Here is a 21678-nt window from a genome sequence, read left to right as displayed (position 1 = left end):
TTCGGCCTCACGTGCATGTACAAAAAGTTATGTAACTTCAGAACCGTACCCCCGGGCGTCACAAATTTGGTGTCAAAATGTGCAGGAAACTCGAAAGAAAAAAGTCATAGAGCATCGCGGCGAGAGCATTGCGTGTTGCAGAGAAATCGCGCGAAATGTCGAGGGGGGGCCTTTTAGGCCCCCCCCCCCAGTCTTTTTAGGGTTAAAGGTAGGGGATACCTTTTACAGAACTCCCAAAATGCAGCAAAACATTAAATATGAACCTCAGGGGACTTGTTTAGGCCACTGCTGAGAAATTTGGAAGTCAACAGTTATCTGCAATTTGAATAATGCACAAAACTCAACTACTCAGTAGTTTTGTGTGTCAGCCACACTTAAGCCTTTTTGTTGCAGTCTTCTGTATTTTTTATCTATAAACACAAATCTAAAAGTATAATAGTTGATGTAATAACATATAGAGTGTGTGGCAAGAATGTATATAGAAATGTTTGTAAGTTTTGATGAACTTTATTCGCAAAATGATGGACACACATGCAGTGCATGGTTCTGCAAAGGTAGTCTAGTAATGTACTGGAATTTATGGTGAGCCCCGAAAAAAATTAAATTCAAAATCTAACGGTCAATAAAAATGTACTAAATGGGAGTTTCTAAAATGATACTCTCTTCAACATACCACTGTGTTTACACAACTCTTCATTTAAGGCACGCAAATGGGATTCCCTACCTTTAAATAGTCTTTTTTTTTTTCAGCAGATTTAATTTCAAATGTCTCACGAGTGATAAATATGGATATATCCGTTTTTGCATTTAAACTCAACATTTACGGTACATACAATAATGTACAATATCATACATACACACACACATACAAATACACACAGTACACTGGCTACAACATACAGCAACCAAGTACCGTCACACAGCATTACACTGTAACTTCAAGCAAATTTAGCTTTCAAATGTCACACTTGTTTTAATCGAACATTTGCTGGATTCGTGTGGGGTTGATGGAGTATACCAAGAACGTAGTACTTTGCAGTGGTTTTTACAGTACTTAATTCTTGTGGTTCACTTGGTAATCATCTTTTTTATCATTATCAACTGGAAAAATCTATACATTCCTAGTAGACTGGTAATATGTTGTACACTTGCACAGAAAGGAGCTGATCTCACCCTGCTGATACATGTCAGTTTCAGTAAACATTGCATTAGACAAAAGCAATGATCATACACAATAGATGACTTGACTAACAGATATCTTTGGCTAAATGTCAGTGAATTGCCTATCGTGAGGCACACAGGAAAGGTGTTTAGGATGGGTGCACTTACCAAGTTCAACACCCACGAATCATACAGCCCATAAGTCATACAGGCAAAGAGTTATACAGCCCAAGAGTTATACAGCCCATGAGTTTTGACACTAAGCAAACAAGGCCCACGAGACCGACTTGTAATGTCGAACTAATGGGCTGTTTTTACCTAGTGTCAAACTCGTGGGCTGTATGACTCATGGATTTTTTTACAATGGCAAATCCGTGGCCTGTATGACTCATGGTTGTCGGTCTCCTGGGATGACCCTGTTTAAGACATGCTATGAAATGCTCTTTGTCTTTTACAAGATGTGAAGGCAATTAGAAAAAAAAAAAATCTGTGTTTAATAATGCAAATTTCAACCAGTACCACTCAACATTTAGTCCATAAAATATATGCATTAAAGTTCTGCATTGTCAATTTAATGACAATATGATGATTTCTGTAGCAAAATTCCCTTTCAGTTATAACTAAATTTACTGTGTTAATTACAGAGTTGCCTGTATTGCTTTGAAATAAACCAAGAAAAGATATTACTTCCCTTTACATCAAATTCTCCTTTAATATTAAAACTTATCAAATATGTTCCTGAGCATTTTTTTTTCTTCCACAGCTGGAAGAGAAAAAGAGGAGAAATACATAAGTGGTAGATGTGGAATATTTTACTCTTTAACAGTGCTCCACATTCTATTCAATGACTGGCGGCAAACTGGTGTGTTTGGGTGATAAAATCCTATTAAAAGATGACAGTCCCTCCATGACAAACACTCCACATTCCCTGATCGCAGAAAGTTGTCATGGCGATAGGATGGGGGGGGGGGGGGTCCTCCTGCAAGCCCCATGTAGATGTCTATTACTGCTTCTCGCTTGCTACAAGTATGGATGCTTCACTCTTTGCCTTTAATGTGTAAACAGTTCATCTTTCCATGGCTTTCTGATCACCTCATTTCCGCCGGGACTTGAGCTTCTGTCGATTCTTCTTGCCTGGTCTCCGCTGCTTTCCCCCTTTTCCTCCTTTCCTTGCCTTGCCTCCAAATTGTTTCTGGAAGGAAGTCCACGATCACAAAGATATATAAACAGGTTTGGTGGTATAAAAAAATAACAACAAAACATAAAAGCCCTCTGAAGGTCCTGTGAAAGTGTAGGACGATACCTTCCAGAAGGAGAAAATTGTGTGGAATGAAGTCTTACAGTGGAAAATGATGAAATGTCAGATCCAGCAAGATGACTGAAGAAGATCACAACTGAACATGAATGGTGTTAATGAAGAATAATGATGCACGATGATAAATTTTAAAATACGCTTGATGATGACAATGATGATCACAATGGTATCAATGCTAGTGACAATTACGATGATGAAGATGATGATGATGATGATGACGATGAAGATGGGTGATGATGATGGTATGGTGGTGATGCTGATGATTATAGTGATAATGATGTTTGAAGATGAAATAAGGCTGAGTTAAAAACAAATAAAGTAGTTTCTTGTTCTGATTTTTTGGCAAGAGGTAATGTGGGAAGTCCCTGCTATTCCACTAAATCTGAAGCTGCTGCATACACGTGTCATTGCAGACTAGTGCATTCTGCCTTGCCAATCATGCACAAACTAACCCCAAGCATTTCACAACCTAAAATACTTGCATCTGCATATCAAAACTCTGATGCCTGCATGGACAAGAAACTATATGTGTATTTTCTTTTAGTACTTGGCCAAATAATTTGATAGTACTATGAAAGATTTTTATTACTTATCTCCACGTGTACAAATGAAATTGTAAGATTGCAACTGCTGATCAATATTTTACCAAACATGTCAGAAAAAAAAAACAAAACAGTGGGAATAGTACCGGTCATGTACTGCTTTCCAGGGAGCGACACTACAACTAGGCTATCCTTGGCTCTTGCTGGCAAGCTCCAAAGTAATGGCATTGTTCGCTTAACCCTAACTAGGCCGGGCTATTTAGGTAGATCATAGAGCCGGGGGGGGGGGGAGGGCCTCCCAGGCCCCCCCTCCAGATCTCGGCCGTTGACCGCGCGATCGCGACGAAAATTGGCACACACATTGCCTATGATGTAATCTAAAGTACTACAAAGTTAGATTTTTAAAAAATTGTCATTTTTGCTAAATTATGCTAATTTATGCATAATGATGCATGAAATCGGACAATTTGGTATAAATCACTAAATAAAGCTCGAAATGGGCAAATTTTTTTGTGTAAATATTCTTTCTAGTGTCCTAAGCAAATATAAGAGCAAAAAATTGAGCTATCCGAAAAAATTTCTTAAGTATTTTATTGTTTTTTTGAATTTCTTATGTATTTCTTTGTTTTTTCGACTTTATGTTTTTCATTGTTTTTTCGATGAAACTTGTCCGCGACATTGTTCCGAACAAGAAAATGTGTTATTAATTGATTTTAATCAATAAAACCCCCAAATAATCATGCTTTTATGAAATTTGACTGTAAGCACAGTTTCCATTGAAATTGTACACGAATTCACATTTTTGAGCAATTTTTGGTCAGACATGCATGTACATATTTATGCGAAACTTCGGAACCGCGCGCCCGGGCATCGCAAATTTGGTGCCCCCCCCCCCCCCCCCCCCGGCCTAGTTAGGGTTAAGTAGCCCAAGATGGACAAGACTAATTGAATGAAAGGAACATATCATTAAAGCAGAGGGGTCAAGATGTGCTATGAAAGATTTTCCCTCTGTACAAATGAAATTGTACGATCGCAACTTTGTTAGATCAGCAGTTGCCATCGTACAATATCATTTGTACAGAGGGAGGCATGTGATAAAGCTCTATCTTCACCCCTGTGCTTTGAGAATATCTCGCTTTTACTCAACTTGATAACAGTTTGAAATGATGCAGGCTATTTCAACGATAAGGATGTTTGCGAGGATGATGAAGGATATGATCAAGACTATGCTACATTGTACATTCACTCAGTGAGGGCAACACTGCATGAAACATTATAAATCTCCAGCAACTAAAAATTTCTGGGGTTCTTGTCAAAGATGTTTTCTCAACAGCGCTGCGACACCTGTCACCAAAATGCTGCCTCTCACCTGATGCTTTCTGACGTCAGATTTGTTCCTCCTCTGGCTGAAGTGGTCATCCTCATCCCGGGAGCTTTCCCTCGAGTTCACCTTGCTGCCTTTCCTCTTTCCGCCGTAGCCGAACTTGGAGTTCTTGGCCAGGCGCTTCGGATTCGGCCTGCTCCAAGAAAATTTTGCGAAAGATGCGCTCAGAGTTTGGGAATGGCACTCAAAATGTTTTGTAACAAGAGACCCAGGGGACTCGCGCTCACCTGAGTGTCGCAAGTTCACCTTCCATGCATTCTAGGAGACTCTTACCTGAGAACATTGGAAACTTGTCATGGGGGTAGCTTTGAGAGCTGGGGGCATGGTGTCCACTTGCATATTCCATCACACTGAAAAAATATCTGCCAAGTTCACTGTACTTTATATAATGTTGGACTATGCAGTTTGAAAAAAAGAAAAGAAAAACACTTAAAGCTCTATCACTTCTGGTTCTAGAGAAGAATTGTAAATATTTCTTAATGTGGGGGGGGGGGGGTATTGGGCCCCCTAGGGGCCACCAAGGGGAGCATGGTGCCCTGTTGAATAAATTGGGATCTTAATCCCCTGGCACACTACCTGCCAAGTTTGGTGAATATTCATCAAGGTGTTTTCAAGAAGAATATGAACATGTACAATTTAAGTCCCCATTTGGACCCATCCCATCCCACTCCCTTGGGTTCCGGAGGGGGGGGGGGGGGGGGGGGGCACCCCTGATTCTGCTATGAACAAACTTGAAACAACAGTCATCAACATACTGACTTTATTATTGTATTAACTTAGCTCACTGGTTCTATAGAAAATCTTTTGAGATTCCTTAATGGGAGGTGGGTTGGGCCCCCTGGGGGACCCCCAGATGGGGTATGGTGCCCATTTGATGGAATTGAGATTCTATCCCCCTAGGGATGCTACCTGCCAAGTTTGGTGAAAATTCATCTTGGCATTTTCAAGAAAAAGATGAAAATGTACAATTCGGGCCCCATTAGGACCCCTCCCCATTCCCCTCCCCTGGGTCCCAAGGGGGGGGGGGGGGGGCACCCCTGATTCCGCCATGAACAAACTTGAAACTACAATCATCAATGTACCAACTCATAGAATCAACTTAGCTCTATCACTTCTGGTTCTAGAGAAGAAGATTTATTTAAGATTCCTTAATTTTGGGGGGTTTGGGCCCCTCTGCAGGCCCCCCAGGTGGGGCATGGTGCCCATTTGAACAAATTGAGATCCTATCCCCCTAAGAATGTTACCTGCCAAGTTTGGTAAAAATTGGTCATGGGGTTCTCAAGAAGAAGATGAAAATGTAAAAAGTTTACGCACGACGGACAATGGACGACGCACGTCGGACGTCGGACGAAGAGCGATCGCAATAGCTAACTTGAGCCTTTGGCTCAGGTGAGCTAACTAGTCAGACAGACAAATGGGTCTTTCAAATCAATTGGCCAAAGAAGAATCCAACCCGTATTTGATGTAGTGTTGGGATCTCGAGGTAGTACATGTATCAATCTTTATAAGTAGCACATATTTTTAACTCCTCATTATATGCAGTATTTCACCTCTCCATCATTTATTTAGGTAAAGACAGAACAACCGATACTGTTCATATGATGGACTTTTACCCAATTATGTACTTCACTGGAAATCTCAGAACCAGCATGCCATGTACAACATACTTTCCCTCATTAATTCAAAAGAGCTTTAAAGGGATTAACCCTAACCAGGCCGGGCATTTTTGGGTGTTCTGTGGCAGAGGGTTGATTCAAACCCCCCCCCCCCCCCCCCAGATCTCGGCCGTCGACTGCACGATTGCCATAAAAATGGAAATGTTGATACTAATTAATTATGCCAATATATGCATAAAATCATACATTTTGCTCTAAATCAGACAGTAAAGCTCCTAGAATCCTAATTTTTGGTGATAATATTCTTTGTAACATTCTTAACAATGTACATGAAAAAAATCTGGTATCAAACTTAATTTCTTATGTATTTTATTGTTTTATCAATTTCTTATGTATTTCCTTGTTTTTTCAACCTTTTGTTTTATCATTTCTTTCCACAAAATTTATGACAGAACCTTTTTCAAGCATAATTATGCTAAAATTAGTTGAATTCAGCCTATGAAAGTGAAAATAATCATATCTTTATGAATAAGGTGAGAAAACTCCATTTGCATAGACTTTATACACAAAATCATGTTTTTGAGCCATTTTCGGTCTGACAGGCGTGCATAAAAGGTCATGCAGCGTCGTAACGGTATGCACGATTTTCGCGAAAATTGTGTAAAACGTCAGAGAACAGCGCGGTCAAAAAATTTTGCACGGCGGAATAGTCATGATGTTGGGGGGGGGGGGGTAATTCAACCCCCCCCCCCCCCCCCCCCCGGCCTTTTTAGGGTTAAGCAGGACTCAACAATAACTTCTTTGTCTGGTGGGATGGGCCACCAAAATCTTAAATCTGAATTTTAGTGGCTGAAAAAGATATGTAGTGGCCAGAAATACAAGCAAAAGGAACAATCCATTTTGAATCTTAGTTGCCTAATTGGGCCACAAATAGATAAATTTGGTGGCCTAACACAAATTTCTAGTGGCCCCAGGTCCCCAGGCCACCAACATCAATCTCTTTTCTGTCTCAGAGTGACCTGCATGGCTCACTTACCCCTTTGCTGCGTTCTTGTCGGATTTTCCGCTGGCCGCTCCCTTAGCTTTGCCCTCCAAGAATCCCAGATCCTTGGTTTGGCCTGAATGTGGTAAGAGCACAGAAAATATTTCACACATATCACATCTCTCAGTCCTCTCAACACTCCCCTGCACCCTCCTCCCTAAATCACAAGCATTACTCAAGGTGATGATAATGATAACAATTACAGTGTACTCCCGTTATAACAAACACGGCTATAACAAAATTCCAGTTTTTAGAAAGAAGTAAAAATTCAGGCTGCAACATAATCCGCTCTATGTTTTGTTTTTTTTTTCTTTTTGTTCACTTCTTGAGTATAAAGACATCTCGATATCACGAAAGAAAACTGTCCATCCTGAGGACTTCATTGTAACAGGAGTCCACTGTATTGCCATTGTTGCTGGTTTTTGTTAGCCCACATCGTATAGCTAACAGAACATTCCCACAAAAGATCTCCCCCCCCCCCTTTTTTTTATGTGGGGGGTGTGCAGGGTAAAATTCTGAAAGTGGAGTTCTCAGTTAACAGACAGGACAACTCTGCGTAAGTCAATCTTGACAGGACTGGGAAAAATGCATCAACTCCGTTGACATTTGACTTCTGTGTGCTCACAGGAATATGCAAGTAAAGGCTAGGAATGTAAATTGGGACATTTTATTTTCATTGACTTAATCAATTATTCAACATATGCCCCAATGACTTACCCAGTATTGACAGTACAAGTTGGTAGAATGTTTGCTCTAAATAAAGAAGCTCCAGTGAGGCTGTGATCATTCATGATAAATAACTTCCTACATTTCTAATAATAACATTGCCAGTATATAAAGTCTCACCCTTTTTAAATCTCTTCACAGACTCAGCCAGCTCCTTTTTCTCCTTCTGCCTCTTCATGAGCACCTCTTGTTGGACCTGTCCAGTTTCCATGGTAACAGGCAAAAGAATTAAGAATCAGAACATCATCTTTGTAAGAAGCACGAAGGCGCACATTAAAGAGGAAAATCAATGATTTAATGCCCAGTGTCCCTCACTGTATGTGTTCTACACTGAATATGATTATTGCAAGGGTATCAACGACAAGTACAATTTAGTAGCCAAATGTTTGTTTGTTTTTTGTATGTGTGTGTGTTTGTCTTTGTACTTTATGAATATTCTGCTATCTACCTCTCATCAAACGCATGCCATGCCCGCTGCACTACTGTATCTGGCATGTGTTGGCTTATTTCCAAAGCGTGAAGAATTTGTCAAGTATCAGATGTTCTAGGAATGATATATTTCACTCATGTCTGTTAAATCATTATTACCACTAAGGGAAAATTATCATTATCATTATTATTATTACCACCATAGGAGTAATAAAGAATAAGACAAAATATTTGAGGTCATCTATTATTTACATCATTTATCATATCATCATATATCATATATCATATCAAATCATATCATCATAGAATATTATTACCTATACGAGGTAGTTTTGCGAGGCAATTACAGTTGTTATTTTGCAGGGTCGGGAGTTCAGCGGGCGATATTAGAGCATATTACGAGCATCCGGGGTTTTACATATACAGTGGGCTCCCGTTATAACGAAATCCTCGGGACCGGCAGTTATTCTTTCGTCATATCGGAATTTTGTTATAACCGAACAAATAAACGATAGAAATACATAGAGTGGATGACATTGCAGCCCAAATTTTTACTTCGTTATAACCAGAATTTTGTTATAACCGCGTGTTCGTTATAAGGGGAGTGCACTGTAAATCAGGGAGGTGGGAAGAGAGATTCCACTCCTTCTCTTCCCACCTCATGTAAACATTCCGATCGACCACGAAGAGAAAACATTCAAGGACGTCGCTGCGTGTCGATTACACGCACCGCAGAAGAACGCCGATAAATCAACTCATACAAGGTCTACCACTTCCACTAGTTCCAGCAGCTCGACGCGTCAAACAATGACTAACTGCACAGTGACCATCAGTTATTACAACTCTCCAAATTGAAGCAGAAGCAAAAATAAAGTGTAAAAGCGTTTAGATGTTTGAAGTTCGCCTGTTACAACTACATATGTATCTTTGAAATTGGAGTTGAATGATGTACATTGATGAACAATTTTTCAATTATTCGACATGTTGGTGATGATCTACAGGTAGTCAAATGTGGCTTGATCTATATCATAGTGTATAGCAGTATTCACATATTTTCTTGATTTACCTAGGGGATAGGTAATAATTATGATATTGACTGGCCTTGAGGGAGATACCAGATAAATATTGCCCGCACTGAAAGAATATTGCCCTCGTCTTCGACTCGGGCAATATTCTTTCAGTTTGGGCAATATTTTCTGGTATCTCCCTCGAGGCCAGTCAATATTATATAAATATCAAATGTTGGGGAAAAACAAAGGCCACAGACTAATCAATGGCTTATCCAAAGAAAGTTCATAAATTATGATTCCATTACAGTTATGACCTCCGCCAAGGGAGGAGGTTATGTTTTCGTTACCGCTGGTTTGTGTGTTCGTTCGTTCGTTAGTTTGTCCGTTTGCAAAATAACTCAAAAAGTAGTTAACTGATTGGGATGAAACTTGCAGAAAAGGTTGAGAATGACACAAGTAACAAATGATTAACTTTTGGTAATGATCCGAGAATTTTTGGCGAATTTATGAAGGCTTTTTGATGTTTTGGCAGGTTGGGTCAATGAACTTGGGAGTTCAGGCTGCGCATATTTGAGGTTTGCCTGCGCGCACTAAAGTGCGTGCTGTAGTTTCTGCTGGGGCGAGGCGCGCTGTGCAGCTGAAGGCTTATGACGTAACAAAGGCTTCTATACAATTGGAAATCTGATGACCTTTAGCACCGATGTTGTGTGTACGTATGATATCTCTATGGAAGAACAAGATCAGTGTAGTGGTGGAAATGAGCTTCATGCTTGGCGGAGGTCTGCGCTCTCAGAGTGCTTTTCAAGTTACACTATACAAACACAGCTACCATGGGATAACAGCATAAAGAAGAACCTTGGGCATATTTGCTGGTATGTGGTATTAAGATAGGGTGTTCAAAATGTGAAGATTGCTTGCATTGTTCAAATTCATGAAATTCTTCAGTCGAGATGTTTTCATTGCAACTGATTGACAAATTGCCCTACATGGACGTAAATAAGCACTGAATTGATCAGTGTTTTAGTAGTAGCCATGTTAAAAAATCATGGGTGTACAGCCTCAGGCAGGATTCCAACCTACGACCTCCTGTCCTGTCCGGAGATCAGGTCATAGGTTCGAATCCTGCTCGAGTACATACCAGCACTTCGTCTTCACTGTGTGACCACATTAGGATGATAGAGAAGTCCGCATAAGAGACGGCCGGACAATCAAAGTCGGCCTGTACTCACTTTTTTGCCAAATTTCCTCAGCTCCCGAAGCTTCTTGGCCTTTTCTGATCTCTCCATGGATAACTGCTTGGAGATCAGCTTTTCTCGAACCTGACAAAATACACAAATCAATGCAAATAAAGATAAAAAAGGAGAAAGATTGTGTTTATACTATCAACAAAGAGAGATCATACTTTGTGTATCATTCTAAGGCATTTCCTTTCCCTTTCTAGGAGCAAAAACATATCATATAAACATACAGTACATCCCTGTTATTTCTTAATGGTATGAGCAAAAACAGGAATATTCAGCATACATGAAAGGGTTATACATATTTGAGTATATACAGTATGACCAGGGTTGCCAACTTGCACACTTCAAAATCGAGGAGATTCCAAAGAGCTTTCAAGGGAATATTGGAGTGTTTAGACATTCTCATTGGGCAATAGTGCTTCCCATATAGCAGAGATTTGTGTACCCGAATCTTTTATCACCTCTGCCAAGGAGGTTATATGTTTTCGTTAGCATTGGTTTGTTTGTTTGTCTGTGTGCAAAAAAAATCTTATAGTTGTGAATGGATTTGGATGAAACAATACAGGAAAAGTTGATAGTGACACATGGAACAGATGATTAGATTTTGGTAATGATCAGGGAATTTTATAAATCTTTACAGGATTTCTACAATCTTTGGCAATAGGGTCAATGAACTTGGGAATTCGGGGTATGCATATTTGAGCTTTGCAGACACGCACTAAAGCACATGCTCTGCTCAAGGCGCTGCGCAGCAAGAAGCTAATGAGTAAAACACAAAGCTTCTAATCTTTATTGGGAAAGTGGGCAATTTTCAGCATGCTTGTATGGGTGGAAATGACCTGTTGGCTGAGGTCTTTGCTCTCAGAGGGCTTTTCTAGTTAGCTTCACGGAGATCTGGCAGCTCTGATACATGCATCTTAACCCACTGACGACGGGCTGATTTTGCTATGAACACAAATTTTCAATAGACACCTGGCTGATTATTCTTGGGACTTGTTTTCAATGGTTTAATATAACCTACTTAGCAAAGATAATTCAGAACTACATAAGATAGGCTGATATTGCCGATATTCTATTGTAAGAACATACATGTAAAGACAATTTCCAGCACTCAGTGAGCTTTCTACAGAATACAAGAGACCTGGTAACTCTGTTCTAATCAACTGACCAAAACTTCTGCAATTAGACAAACTTGCAATAATACATGAACATTCTTTCAACTACTACATGGATAATTACTTGCTTGACCCTTGGGAAGTACATTGCATTCACAGGCAACTGCAATTTTTCACTGATCATCAGCAAATTGCAGTGTACTTAGAGGTTTGTTGTTGTTGTTTTTTTTCCCAACAGTACACTATACATTGTACCTTTCCCTTTATCTTCAAAAATTTAGCTGGGGTTACTGTAAAACATGATATATTCGCGGCATGAAATTTTCGCGAATTGGAACCGACAGCCATTTTCGTGGCATGAAATTTTCGCGAAGTGCCACTGGTGTTCAATGCATATAGTGTAAACAAGGACTTTCGCGTGCATTTTAATTTCGCGAATCTTGGCGCTCGCGAAATTCGCGAAATTAAAGTGCACGCGAAATTTTCTCGTTTTACAGTATTGAATCGTAGCATTTTGCAGATTTGAAATGATATGCATTTTAAACAGGTACGGAAGCAAAGAAGGAGAAGGTTAGGGCAAGGTAGAAAACAAATAAGGAGAAGAAGAATGATCCTCATAAAACCAAGTTGGGTTATTGACTCGTAGCATTTTGAAAGATTCAAAATGAATTGTGAAAGATGGTTCCAGGTGCAAAAGGAGTTATGTGTAGAAAAAAGAAAAAGAAAATAGTCGAGGCACCTTTCTCATGTGTTCATCGGACTTTGCCATCTCGGCAAAGTAGTCATCAGGCCTCCTGGTAGGGATGTTGAGGTCCTGTAGTCTGGGCAGGGCTTCAAGCACTGCTGCCTGTGCTTGTCTGTATCTGTTGGCATGGAAGGGAGGGATTCAGGCAATTCAGAATGTGGGAAGTCACATGATAGCCATACTGCATCAGAAAAATATTGTTTTAAGGATAGCAGTAATAAAAGGGAAAATGGTCATTTGACAAGCTGCTATATGTACTGAGTTTCCTTGTTATTTATCGGATATCTAATGATATCAAGGATGAAACAAAAAGAATACTAAAGGAATAGGACCTGTAAACTGGCATAGATTACAATATAAGCAAATTAGGCATTTTCCACTATGTAAATACAAGGAAACAGGGTGTGTCGTTAGATGTAAAATAATATTTTGGCCTATGGAGCATTGGTGTAATGTAAGACATTTTGTACTACAACATGCACTTTTCAAGCTCTTTATAATCCTATTACTGTGAAAGTGGATATTTTAGAGTTGTGGAAATATTTTTGCATTTTGCAAAATCAAAAAACAAGCAAACATCTTTGCACATCATTTGTTCCATTAATCCACTTTTAAAGTACTCACCGTCGTTGGAGAAAAAAAACAGAAACAAGATCAGGGGCATGTTGCATAAAATTTCTGACCTGAAAAAACTCAGGTTATATTATTTAACCCCTTGAGGACGAGTCCCGAGTATACTCCGGCAGGTGTCTATGGGAAATGCATGTTGTAGCAAAATCAAACCGTCCTCAACGGGTTAAACAGAGCTTTTTCCTGTGTTACAGTAGATGGCAGAATCATTCTTATCTTAGTTTTTATTTAAACTTATGAGAATTTTGCTCAGGCTAAAAGTTTTATGCAACAAACTCCAGCTGTCAGAGATATCTGGCTCCAAGAAATCAGGCTTGTCACACGTCTTCCTTCTTTCTTCTTTTTTCCCCCCTTTTTTCATAACTAGAGGTGTAGTGTACTGTACCTCTTCACATCAAGTTGTGAGTGGACTTCCATATCATATCTAAGATGGCTTTCATCACAGATGAGTACAATCATACAAATATTCTCAAAAGTTGACATCAAACATGATATTATAATCGAGAAGGGTCTAGAATTTTACAGCTTCACATATCTATACCTAACATTTATACTGAGTACTGTACATAAATCTCCTTAACTTACAAAAAAGGACAAGTACAGTTCATCCCAATGTTAGCATTATAGCAACTGTGCTCACCTGAAAGTTCCTCACACACATGCTGAGTGCTCACACATCCAACACAAATCATTTGCTTGCGAAACCACATGTGCTCTCTCAATATAAGCCAAACACACTGTCTGTTACTTACATCCTGAGTTCACGTTTGAAGTCGTCATGGGCTTCATCCGTATCGTCATTCTCCTCCTTGTCTCCTCCTTCGCTCCTCTCACCCGGCGTCGTGACAGGACCGCATGTGACGTCCAGCCTCTCAAGCCACACGAGGTCTCGCTTGAAGTCGGCAAGCTTGTTGGCAAGTCCATCCTAGGATCGTAAAGAATGTATTACATATACCAAGATTTATAACAAATACCCCCATTCCACAGAGCTTTTTCCCAGCAGTCACTCGTCGGAAGCAAATGTTTGCTATTTCCGACCACCCACCGAAGTGTATGGGATCACAGGATCACAGTCTGATGAGTCCAACTCGTGTTGGTCGACTATCAGGTCAATGTGAGACATGTCACACTTGATCCTCATCAGACGATCATGCCCAATTGCATCATCGCCCGACACGTCTGACACTATTAAACCTCATAGTCGACCAGCACAAGTTGGATTCATTGACAGACTGTGAGCCCACACATTTCAGTTCAGTTGGTGGCCAGAAGCAAATAATCGTGCTCCCGACTAGTGACTGATGAGAAGAAATCTCTGTGGAAGGGGGGATAAGGCAAACCCTTAACATCCCCAGCTGACTTGATAGAGTAAATCACATTTAGCTTCAAATCTGATTTCACCCTTTTAAGCCCCAGTCACACAGTAGCTTACGAGTTAACGTCGGCCACAGATACAAATTGATGCAGCACGGACGCAGGCATCAGCAGGGTAGTTAGTAGACGTAACTGTCTATAACTGATCCATAGTGAAACGCAATGCAGGGGTCAGTCGCCACCGATGCAGACTTATGCAAGTAACTGTAACTATAAAACATAAAGTACCGGTACTTACGCCATGAACCAACTGAAATTTAATGCCAAAATTATATGTGAATAAGCAATTTTTGCTTTTAATTTGACAAACTGCACTCAGTGCAACATTCTTGACGACATTGGCTCAAATGCCTTAACACAGCGTTTCATAGGGAATCTACTCGAGACTTTTTGCTTCTTGCTACTAAGATTTTTGCAAAGCAGTCCTTCTTGTAAAGTGGATATATATGCAAATGAGTGAGCTAACCATGTCATAACCTCACAATTTTCCATTGATCATGAAAAAAAAAAAATGATGAAAATTCAATGTTTCTGACAGTGAAGTCTGAATCATGATGTTATTCCTGGCTAAATAACTTAAGAATAGTGATTCATTAGATATACAGTATTCATTGCATAATCGGGCATCTGATAATCGGGAACCTTGCTTAAATGACATACGCTTCCCAGAAACATTTCCAATGCATGTTATTTTCACTGGATAATCGGGCGGGGACCTCTGATAAACGGGACAATTTTTCTTCAAGCGATCTTTGATTTTGTTGATATTTTACAGAAAAACTCTACCAAAATACCACAATATTTCAGAGATTCCCTATCAGTTGTCGTTTACATCGAACTTACAAAGCAAGCTTCGGACTGGTGTGTTTTGACCTCCGTCCATCCAGTATATCGCTTGCAATTCCTACTCACATCCAATAAAACACATGCCTCACTCACACAGCTCAGGCTGTGTGTACCCGGTACATTGTTTAATCTCAGTCATACACTTCGAGGGCAAAGTCCAAATTCCTCGTCTCTGAGTGTTTCAACTTTCAATACACTGTGATCTGTGTGTACGCCACAATCTTCCTCAGTTGTGAATGAGCTAGAGGGTCGCGCTGAGGGGTAGCGTGGTTGTGTATTCATGTACATGTACAGTATGTCAGTATGCATGTGTGTGTGTGTGTGTGCACTACATGTACATGTCGTATGCCGTTAGTGTATGGTGAGTGCTCATCGCGAAATCGGGCACCCCCGCTTAAAGGGGCCGTGTTTGCTACTCCAAACCTGTCCCGATTATGCGATGAATACTGTACCAGGATTTGAGCCTCAGCCATTTGTGTTTGAATAATAACTGGAAATTTCAAAATCTTATGTACTAAGTATATGGCAAGTTATGAGGGAATGACATGCTCACTTTGTTATTTGCACATGTATTTATATTCACATTGAAGGTTCAAGAACTGTTTCCTGAAAAATTTATGAAACTTCAAAATGACATAACTTCCTTATTTTTCACCCAATTTCAATCATAATTTTACCTTTGAACTAGTAATATTTTTTCTTATCAGATTAACTTATATTTGTACTGGATTTCCCCTTTAAAAAAGCATTATATAGTTTTGGACTTTAAGCTGTACACAATTTTTAAAGTTGTTTTAAAGCCAGTATTTTTCATCATGATCATGGAAACTCTGCTACACAACTGTAAATGTAGATCATAAAGACCTGGCCCGGCACAATGGCCCGAACTCACAAAGGTGGTACAATCTTGTCCATGGTTTAAACCATGGACAAAGAACACAGTTTTGTATATAGGATGTCAAGTGTCGCATAGCCTATTTTGTTACGACATCAGTCATTTTGTTGACAAAATGATCATTTCCTTGTAATATTCCTTTCATTGACGAAATGGTCATTGGGCGCGTGCCCCCCCCCTTTATTTTTTATTAAAACAAAAGAAATAAAAAAGAAAAAAAATTGGGGGCGCATGCACCCCCTTCAATTTTATACAGGCGCTTCCCCTACACAGTATTCCTCGATCCGCCCCTGAACCATTCACTAATAGCATTTCTGAAACTTTGCTGTATTAGTCTATCTCAATGGGACCAACCCATCAAGCAGTCTACCTCATCGTTTATGTGCTCCTTCTTTGCAACAGTCTCATAATTCAGCCCCGGTTTGAGCTCTCCTCTGCTGAATGCTGCCTGTAGCTGTAGGGAACCAAATAGAAGACATAAAGTGTGATGGAAAAAGGTCATGCAATGTGGACTAACAAGCTTCTACCAGTATGCAAAGGAACACGGCAAGTTCTTGATGTGATGTTCACAATGGCGGGAGAGCTTTTGTGACCTTACACAACAAAAACAAAACAAAAAAGCTGACAGAATGAGGCTGCATTCATTTAGACTGACAATTTGTGTTGTGGGGCACAAATTGTAGGTGAGATTCCCAGGTTCAAAATGGTGTGAAACAGGGTACAAGGGCATTGATAACATTACGTTATAAATGCAGTCATGGAATGATTCAAATGAGAATATAAAAGTATATTAGTTGTTACACTTCCTCAAGTTTCAAAATACTTTAAGGGAAATATTCAACAAAAATGTGAATTTGGAAAGTGAAATTTTAATTATTTCTGTAACCATGTCAATAATGTTTATAAAATCTTGTTACTACATTTTAAGTATACTGTAAAAGTGGATATTTTCACGTGACTAATTTTTCTCGCCTGGCCGGGTAAGAACAGAGCTACCAAGTCTCACGCGACTCAAGCATTTAGGGGCCATCTCACTATCTCACGCATGGCATCCATTTTTTTCAAGCATCGGGCGACGTCTGCAACTTGGGCCTATAATAATGAGCATAGCTCAAAAGATTAAAGTGATAGTTGCAATTGAAGGTATATTTCCCTTTTATCTGTCAAAATAAGTAAAAAATAGCTACTTAAGTATGCACCTGATCGCACCATTAAGAGCTAAAAATTGAAAAAGCTCCCTACCGTGGGAGGCCACAGGGGGGGAAAACCCCTCCCACACCCTCGCTCGCGCGCACATTCGCATGCCGAGATGCCGAGTCATTGAAATGTCACTCATAAATTTTTTTTTTAACTTGGCATCCCTGTAAGAAGGGTTTCGCGTGCTTATAATTCCGCAGAATCAATACATCACGCACAGGTACATGTGGCAAGCAAAAATATTCACATGCTTTTATTTTCATGATACTTTCTAGTTGTGAGAAATGCGCAAAAATTTCAACACCCCGACAATTTCCACTTTTACAGTAACCTGTTATTTATAATCATTGCTCAGTGTAACTGCCGGAAAGTGCTTGTGTGCAAGTGAGTGGCCTGTGGTAAAATTTTTAAAGGTTTGTATAATTATATTTGAATATAAAGTTTGATTTGTGTAAGACATGATTTTTTGTTAATGGGCCCCATTGATATAAGTCCTGCTTCACAGGGGCAATTGTTGACAGCCCGTTAATGATCGCCGCGCCCCGTCACTGTACACAGGCATGCTAACCAGGAAACATTGAACTGCACATTAGCCTACAGTCCGTACTTCAAACTTGAATACGAGACCATTCTGAATTTGGCAAATAATTTCCACACAACAATATATATAATGTACTCTTAAATGAATCCCACAAGGATTGGAACAATCATCCCCCAGCTTTCCCACTGATTCCCATTTATCAGTTACTAGATATAGCCATCCCCTTTAAAGCTTGTCTGCTCTTTCACTGTTTCAGAATCTGTCATTACAACTGTAGCTATTTATAGTATTAAAATGATCCCCGTCTGGCGAATTTTTTTCCTTTTGTTGTGATCACGAATTCATGGTGATGCAGGGTCACATTGTATCCTCGACGACAAGATACAAACTGATATTTGGGTCAAATGACTACCTTGCATTGCATTCGCAGAGCTCCAACACAATATACGTGACCGTGCACCTCAAAACAAACATAAAGTCGCACACACTGATTTTGCGCGAGGCCTGAAAATAAGTGAAATGGGTCAACCTAGCTGAACTTGACTTTTTCATATTTTCTGAAAGAGCGAGTCTTTTTTTTACCTTATGCTAAAATTTGGTATCATAAAATGGGCAGGAAAGTTTTTTTTTTAGCAGTTCATCTCGAACATTTTTGGTAGAATTGCGTGATTAGGTGTGTCTTTAGAATCCCTTTTTCATTTCTGAAAAACCTTGTCCACACTCTTCGCTTTCAACTCTAATAACTTTTAAAAGGATAGTGCTAGTACTGCTTTGAAAGTTGGCATTAATTTATGGACAGAATGTGTTAATGAGGCATACTTAATTTCAGTTTAATCTAATAATCCCTTCATTGTTGTTACTCCGGTGGTTTACTTCCTGTTTTTTGTCCCATTCATCGCACAGCCAGCATGGTTTGCGCTTGGATAGACACTGTACTTCAGAGCCTCTTTTCTCACTCTCAAGTCTCAGTTCACACTTTTCCTGAGTTTGTGCTTTCTTTCCGATATTTAGATAGGTTAGGAGAGTCCATTTGAATCGAGTTATATATCATTTTAAAGCTTAGGGTCTGCTCTTTCAGAATGTGGTCTTAACTAAAAATTCATGTCTGGCGACTTTTTGTTTGTTTTGAGGTGCAGGGTCACGTATTTGAATGACATGCACAGGCAGGATGAGATAGCAAGGCCAAAGGCAAAGCAAGCCATTGAGATTGACCAACAAGTAGGCGAAAAACTTCTCATTTATCATAATGACATTTGCTGGGTCAGTTGTTCGAACTGACCCAGCAAATGTCATTATTATAAATGAGAAGTTTTTCGCCTTAGACATACTTGTCGGTCAAAGCAAGCCAATGCAATAATGGTCGACATGGGCATCATCAGGAATTTTTATTTTTACACACATTAATTTTAACGGGTGGGACTACACAGTACACAAATGCATTCCAAATAGACACTAGCTCTATGTTTGTATTTACCTCTTCGTCTGAATCAATGTCTTCAAAATCACTTCCTTCATCGTGTTCAAGATGCGTCATATTAGAGGCCGTGATTTCAATGTCTACGAGTTAGTGACAAAATATTGAGGATTTTAACATAGGATCTAACGAAAGCAGTCTAACGTGAAAACTAATTCTGCTCCGCCGTAAGCATGCTTGTATGGTACTTCTAAATCCTCAATATAAAAGGAAAACCAATGGACTGTGATGCGACTTTCTCAATCCTCCATGTGCTCGCTATCACGGAACTAATAATCCACCCCAGCAGCTTGTGTATTTCTCCTTTCTGTGCAAACCGTTTAATCCCAAATATAATGTAATAAATTTAGAGGTTACAGCTCGTTATTCCGAGGATTTGGTAGTCCAAAAATGAAACAATTAAGGTTTGTTATTCAAATCGGAAAGTATAAAGTGTAGGCCTAAGGTTTGTTCCGAGGTTCGTTAATTAAAAAGAGAAAAACAAATTGAATTCAATAAGGTTCGGTATCCCGAAGGTTTACTGATCCGAAAATGAAATAAGTTTCGTTATTCCGAAAATTCGCCTACCAGAAAATGGAAAAAAAGTTCATAATTCGGGAGGTTCGTTATGGTACTCACCTTCATTACGTTTTCGGATTAACGAACCTTAGTTTTGAATACATTAAACAAATCTTATTTCATTTTCGGATTGAGAAACCTTTGGAATAACGAAAGGTCCCTTTGTAAATCATTTTTTAACTGAAAGGGCTACCCTGTGAAAATAAAACGGAATAGGTAAAAAATGAAATAAACGAAACGTATTTTCATTTTCGAATAACCGAACCTTCCGAATAAGCCTTTGGAATGACGCCATCATAATGTAAACCAAACAGTTTGGTTTAACGTAACCTCTATAGGCTCGCTAGGAATACGGAATTTGCATGTTCTTAAATGAAATGATGAACCTTATCTCATTTTTCGGATTAACGAACCTGCAGAATAACGAACATCACCCGGCAAGGTATAGCCTTCTCAGCATCTGCCCTAGCCGTTCTCTGGATCTGTGGACGATCCATGCCTACCGACAGAAGTAAGGAAAATACCCGTACTAAAGTATTTTTCATGACTGCGTTATTCAAGACTGTTATTGCACAACTTTCTTAGAAATTTCTTGCGGCGTTGTACGTAGGTCTACATTGTTGTAAAAAAGTTATTTCATGAATTTCTTAATTATTATAAAATAATTCTGGACCAGGGGGACTCGGAGCAGATCATTTTAATCGCGCCATGTATATTGTTGGGCAACCTATACGAATTAAATGAAGTTAAATGCGTCTCATGCCAGACCAATCGAAGATCTGGACCAAAATCATTTGAACACCGTCTTGATCTGTATAGTGAGTGAATGGGTGCTGTTCGTTTTTCCGAAGGTTCGTTAATCCGAAACACACAAATTCCCTATACCTATAGAGGTTCGTTGATCCGAAAATGAACCCTTAAGGGTTCGTTTACGAACATTTGTGGCGTTATTACTCTCTAAAAAAAAAAAAACGAGTGAAAATATTCACTCTTAGAGGGGTGAATACAAAAAAGAGTGAATTTAGAGTGAAATTGGAGTGAATTTTGAGTGACCTCACTGATCACGCCAAAATCCTTGAGGTCACTTGAAAGTGAGTGAAAATGAACATTTTCACTAACAATTCACTCCACTGATTTCACTCCGACTAAATTCACTCTTTTTTTTCTTTTTTTTTTATTCACTCGATTTTTTAGAGAGTTCCGAAGGTTTGTTATTCCCGAGATTCGTTAATCCGAAAATGAAATTCGGAATAACGAACCTTCGGAATAACGAATCTTCGGAGTAAAGAGCCTTAGGAATAACGAACCTTCGGAATACCGAGCTGTAACCGTAATGAATAACCGTCCTATACATCTTCCAGAACAACCCATTTCTCAGGAAATACCCATATTATGTTACACAACACACAAATAAGTGGTCATGGGTTGGTTAACCCATACGCCGATCTACGGGATTTCCCGTAGAAGCCGCGAACGCTGCAATCACTGGAGTACGGAAAATTCTGTAGTCGAGCTTGCCGCTGAAATGACGTCATTTTGACGTCATTTTTTACATTTGTAATTATGACATATGTTTATATGTATTTGTATGATATTTTGGTCACAAATTGTTATTATTTCTCCTGAAGTGTTATGCATTGATTGGGATGGATGTGGTATCTCATTTCAGAGAAGGTTGTAAAGAAGAGTCTCTTCACATCAGTCAATGATATTTTTACATGGAAAATACCCATTTGTCATAAACAGAGCGATTGCATTACATTTTTACTTCTCCAATTATTCCTACTTAGAAGATCACAATATGCATGTATCATATTGTGAAGCTCTTGCTTTGAAT

At 39.4% G+C, this 21678-nt stretch overlaps 1 protein-coding gene across 1 annotated transcript; it reads right to left on the bottom strand.

Annotated features, from left to right (window-relative positions):
• Positions 1-560: 560 nt before the first annotated feature.
• On the bottom strand, positions 561-19407 carry LOC140236757 (probable rRNA-processing protein EBP2). Its single transcript, XM_072316686.1, has 9 exons — positions 19284-19407; positions 16442-16525; positions 13709-13881; positions 12321-12444; positions 10455-10544; positions 7907-7982; positions 7055-7136; positions 4388-4535; positions 561-2353 (listed from the first exon to the last, which is right to left on the bottom strand). The coding sequence occupies exons 1-9, from the start codon at positions 19341-19343 to the stop codon at positions 2255-2257; spliced, it is 936 nt and encodes a 311-aa protein (XP_072172787.1). The 5' UTR covers positions 19344-19407; the 3' UTR covers positions 561-2254.
• Between the last annotated feature and the right edge of the window lie 2271 nt (positions 19408-21678).

This window comes from Diadema setosum, chromosome 13 (assembly GCF_964275005.1).
Source record: "Diadema setosum chromosome 13, eeDiaSeto1, whole genome shotgun sequence".
Lineage (NCBI taxonomy): Eukaryota > Metazoa > Echinodermata > Echinoidea > Diadematoida > Diadematidae > Diadema > Diadema setosum.
Note: the sequence above shows the minus strand (reverse complement) of the source record. Positions and strands in the feature narration are given on the sequence as shown.

Bases quoted from the DNA above. Each gene is read 5' to 3' on its own strand.
- LOC140236757 (XM_072316686.1), bottom strand. From the start codon at position 19,343: ATGACGCATCTTGAACACGATGAAGGAAGTGATTTTGAAGACATTGAT. The intron at 13,882-16,441 runs GTAGACTGCTTG...TTACGATCCTAG, and splicing joins AGGAGCACATAAACGATGAG to GATGGACTTGCCAACAAGCT. The intron at 7,137-7,906 runs GTGAGACTTTAT...TACCACATTCAG, and splicing joins TGTGAAGAGATTTAAAAAGG to GCCAAACCAAGGATCTGGGA.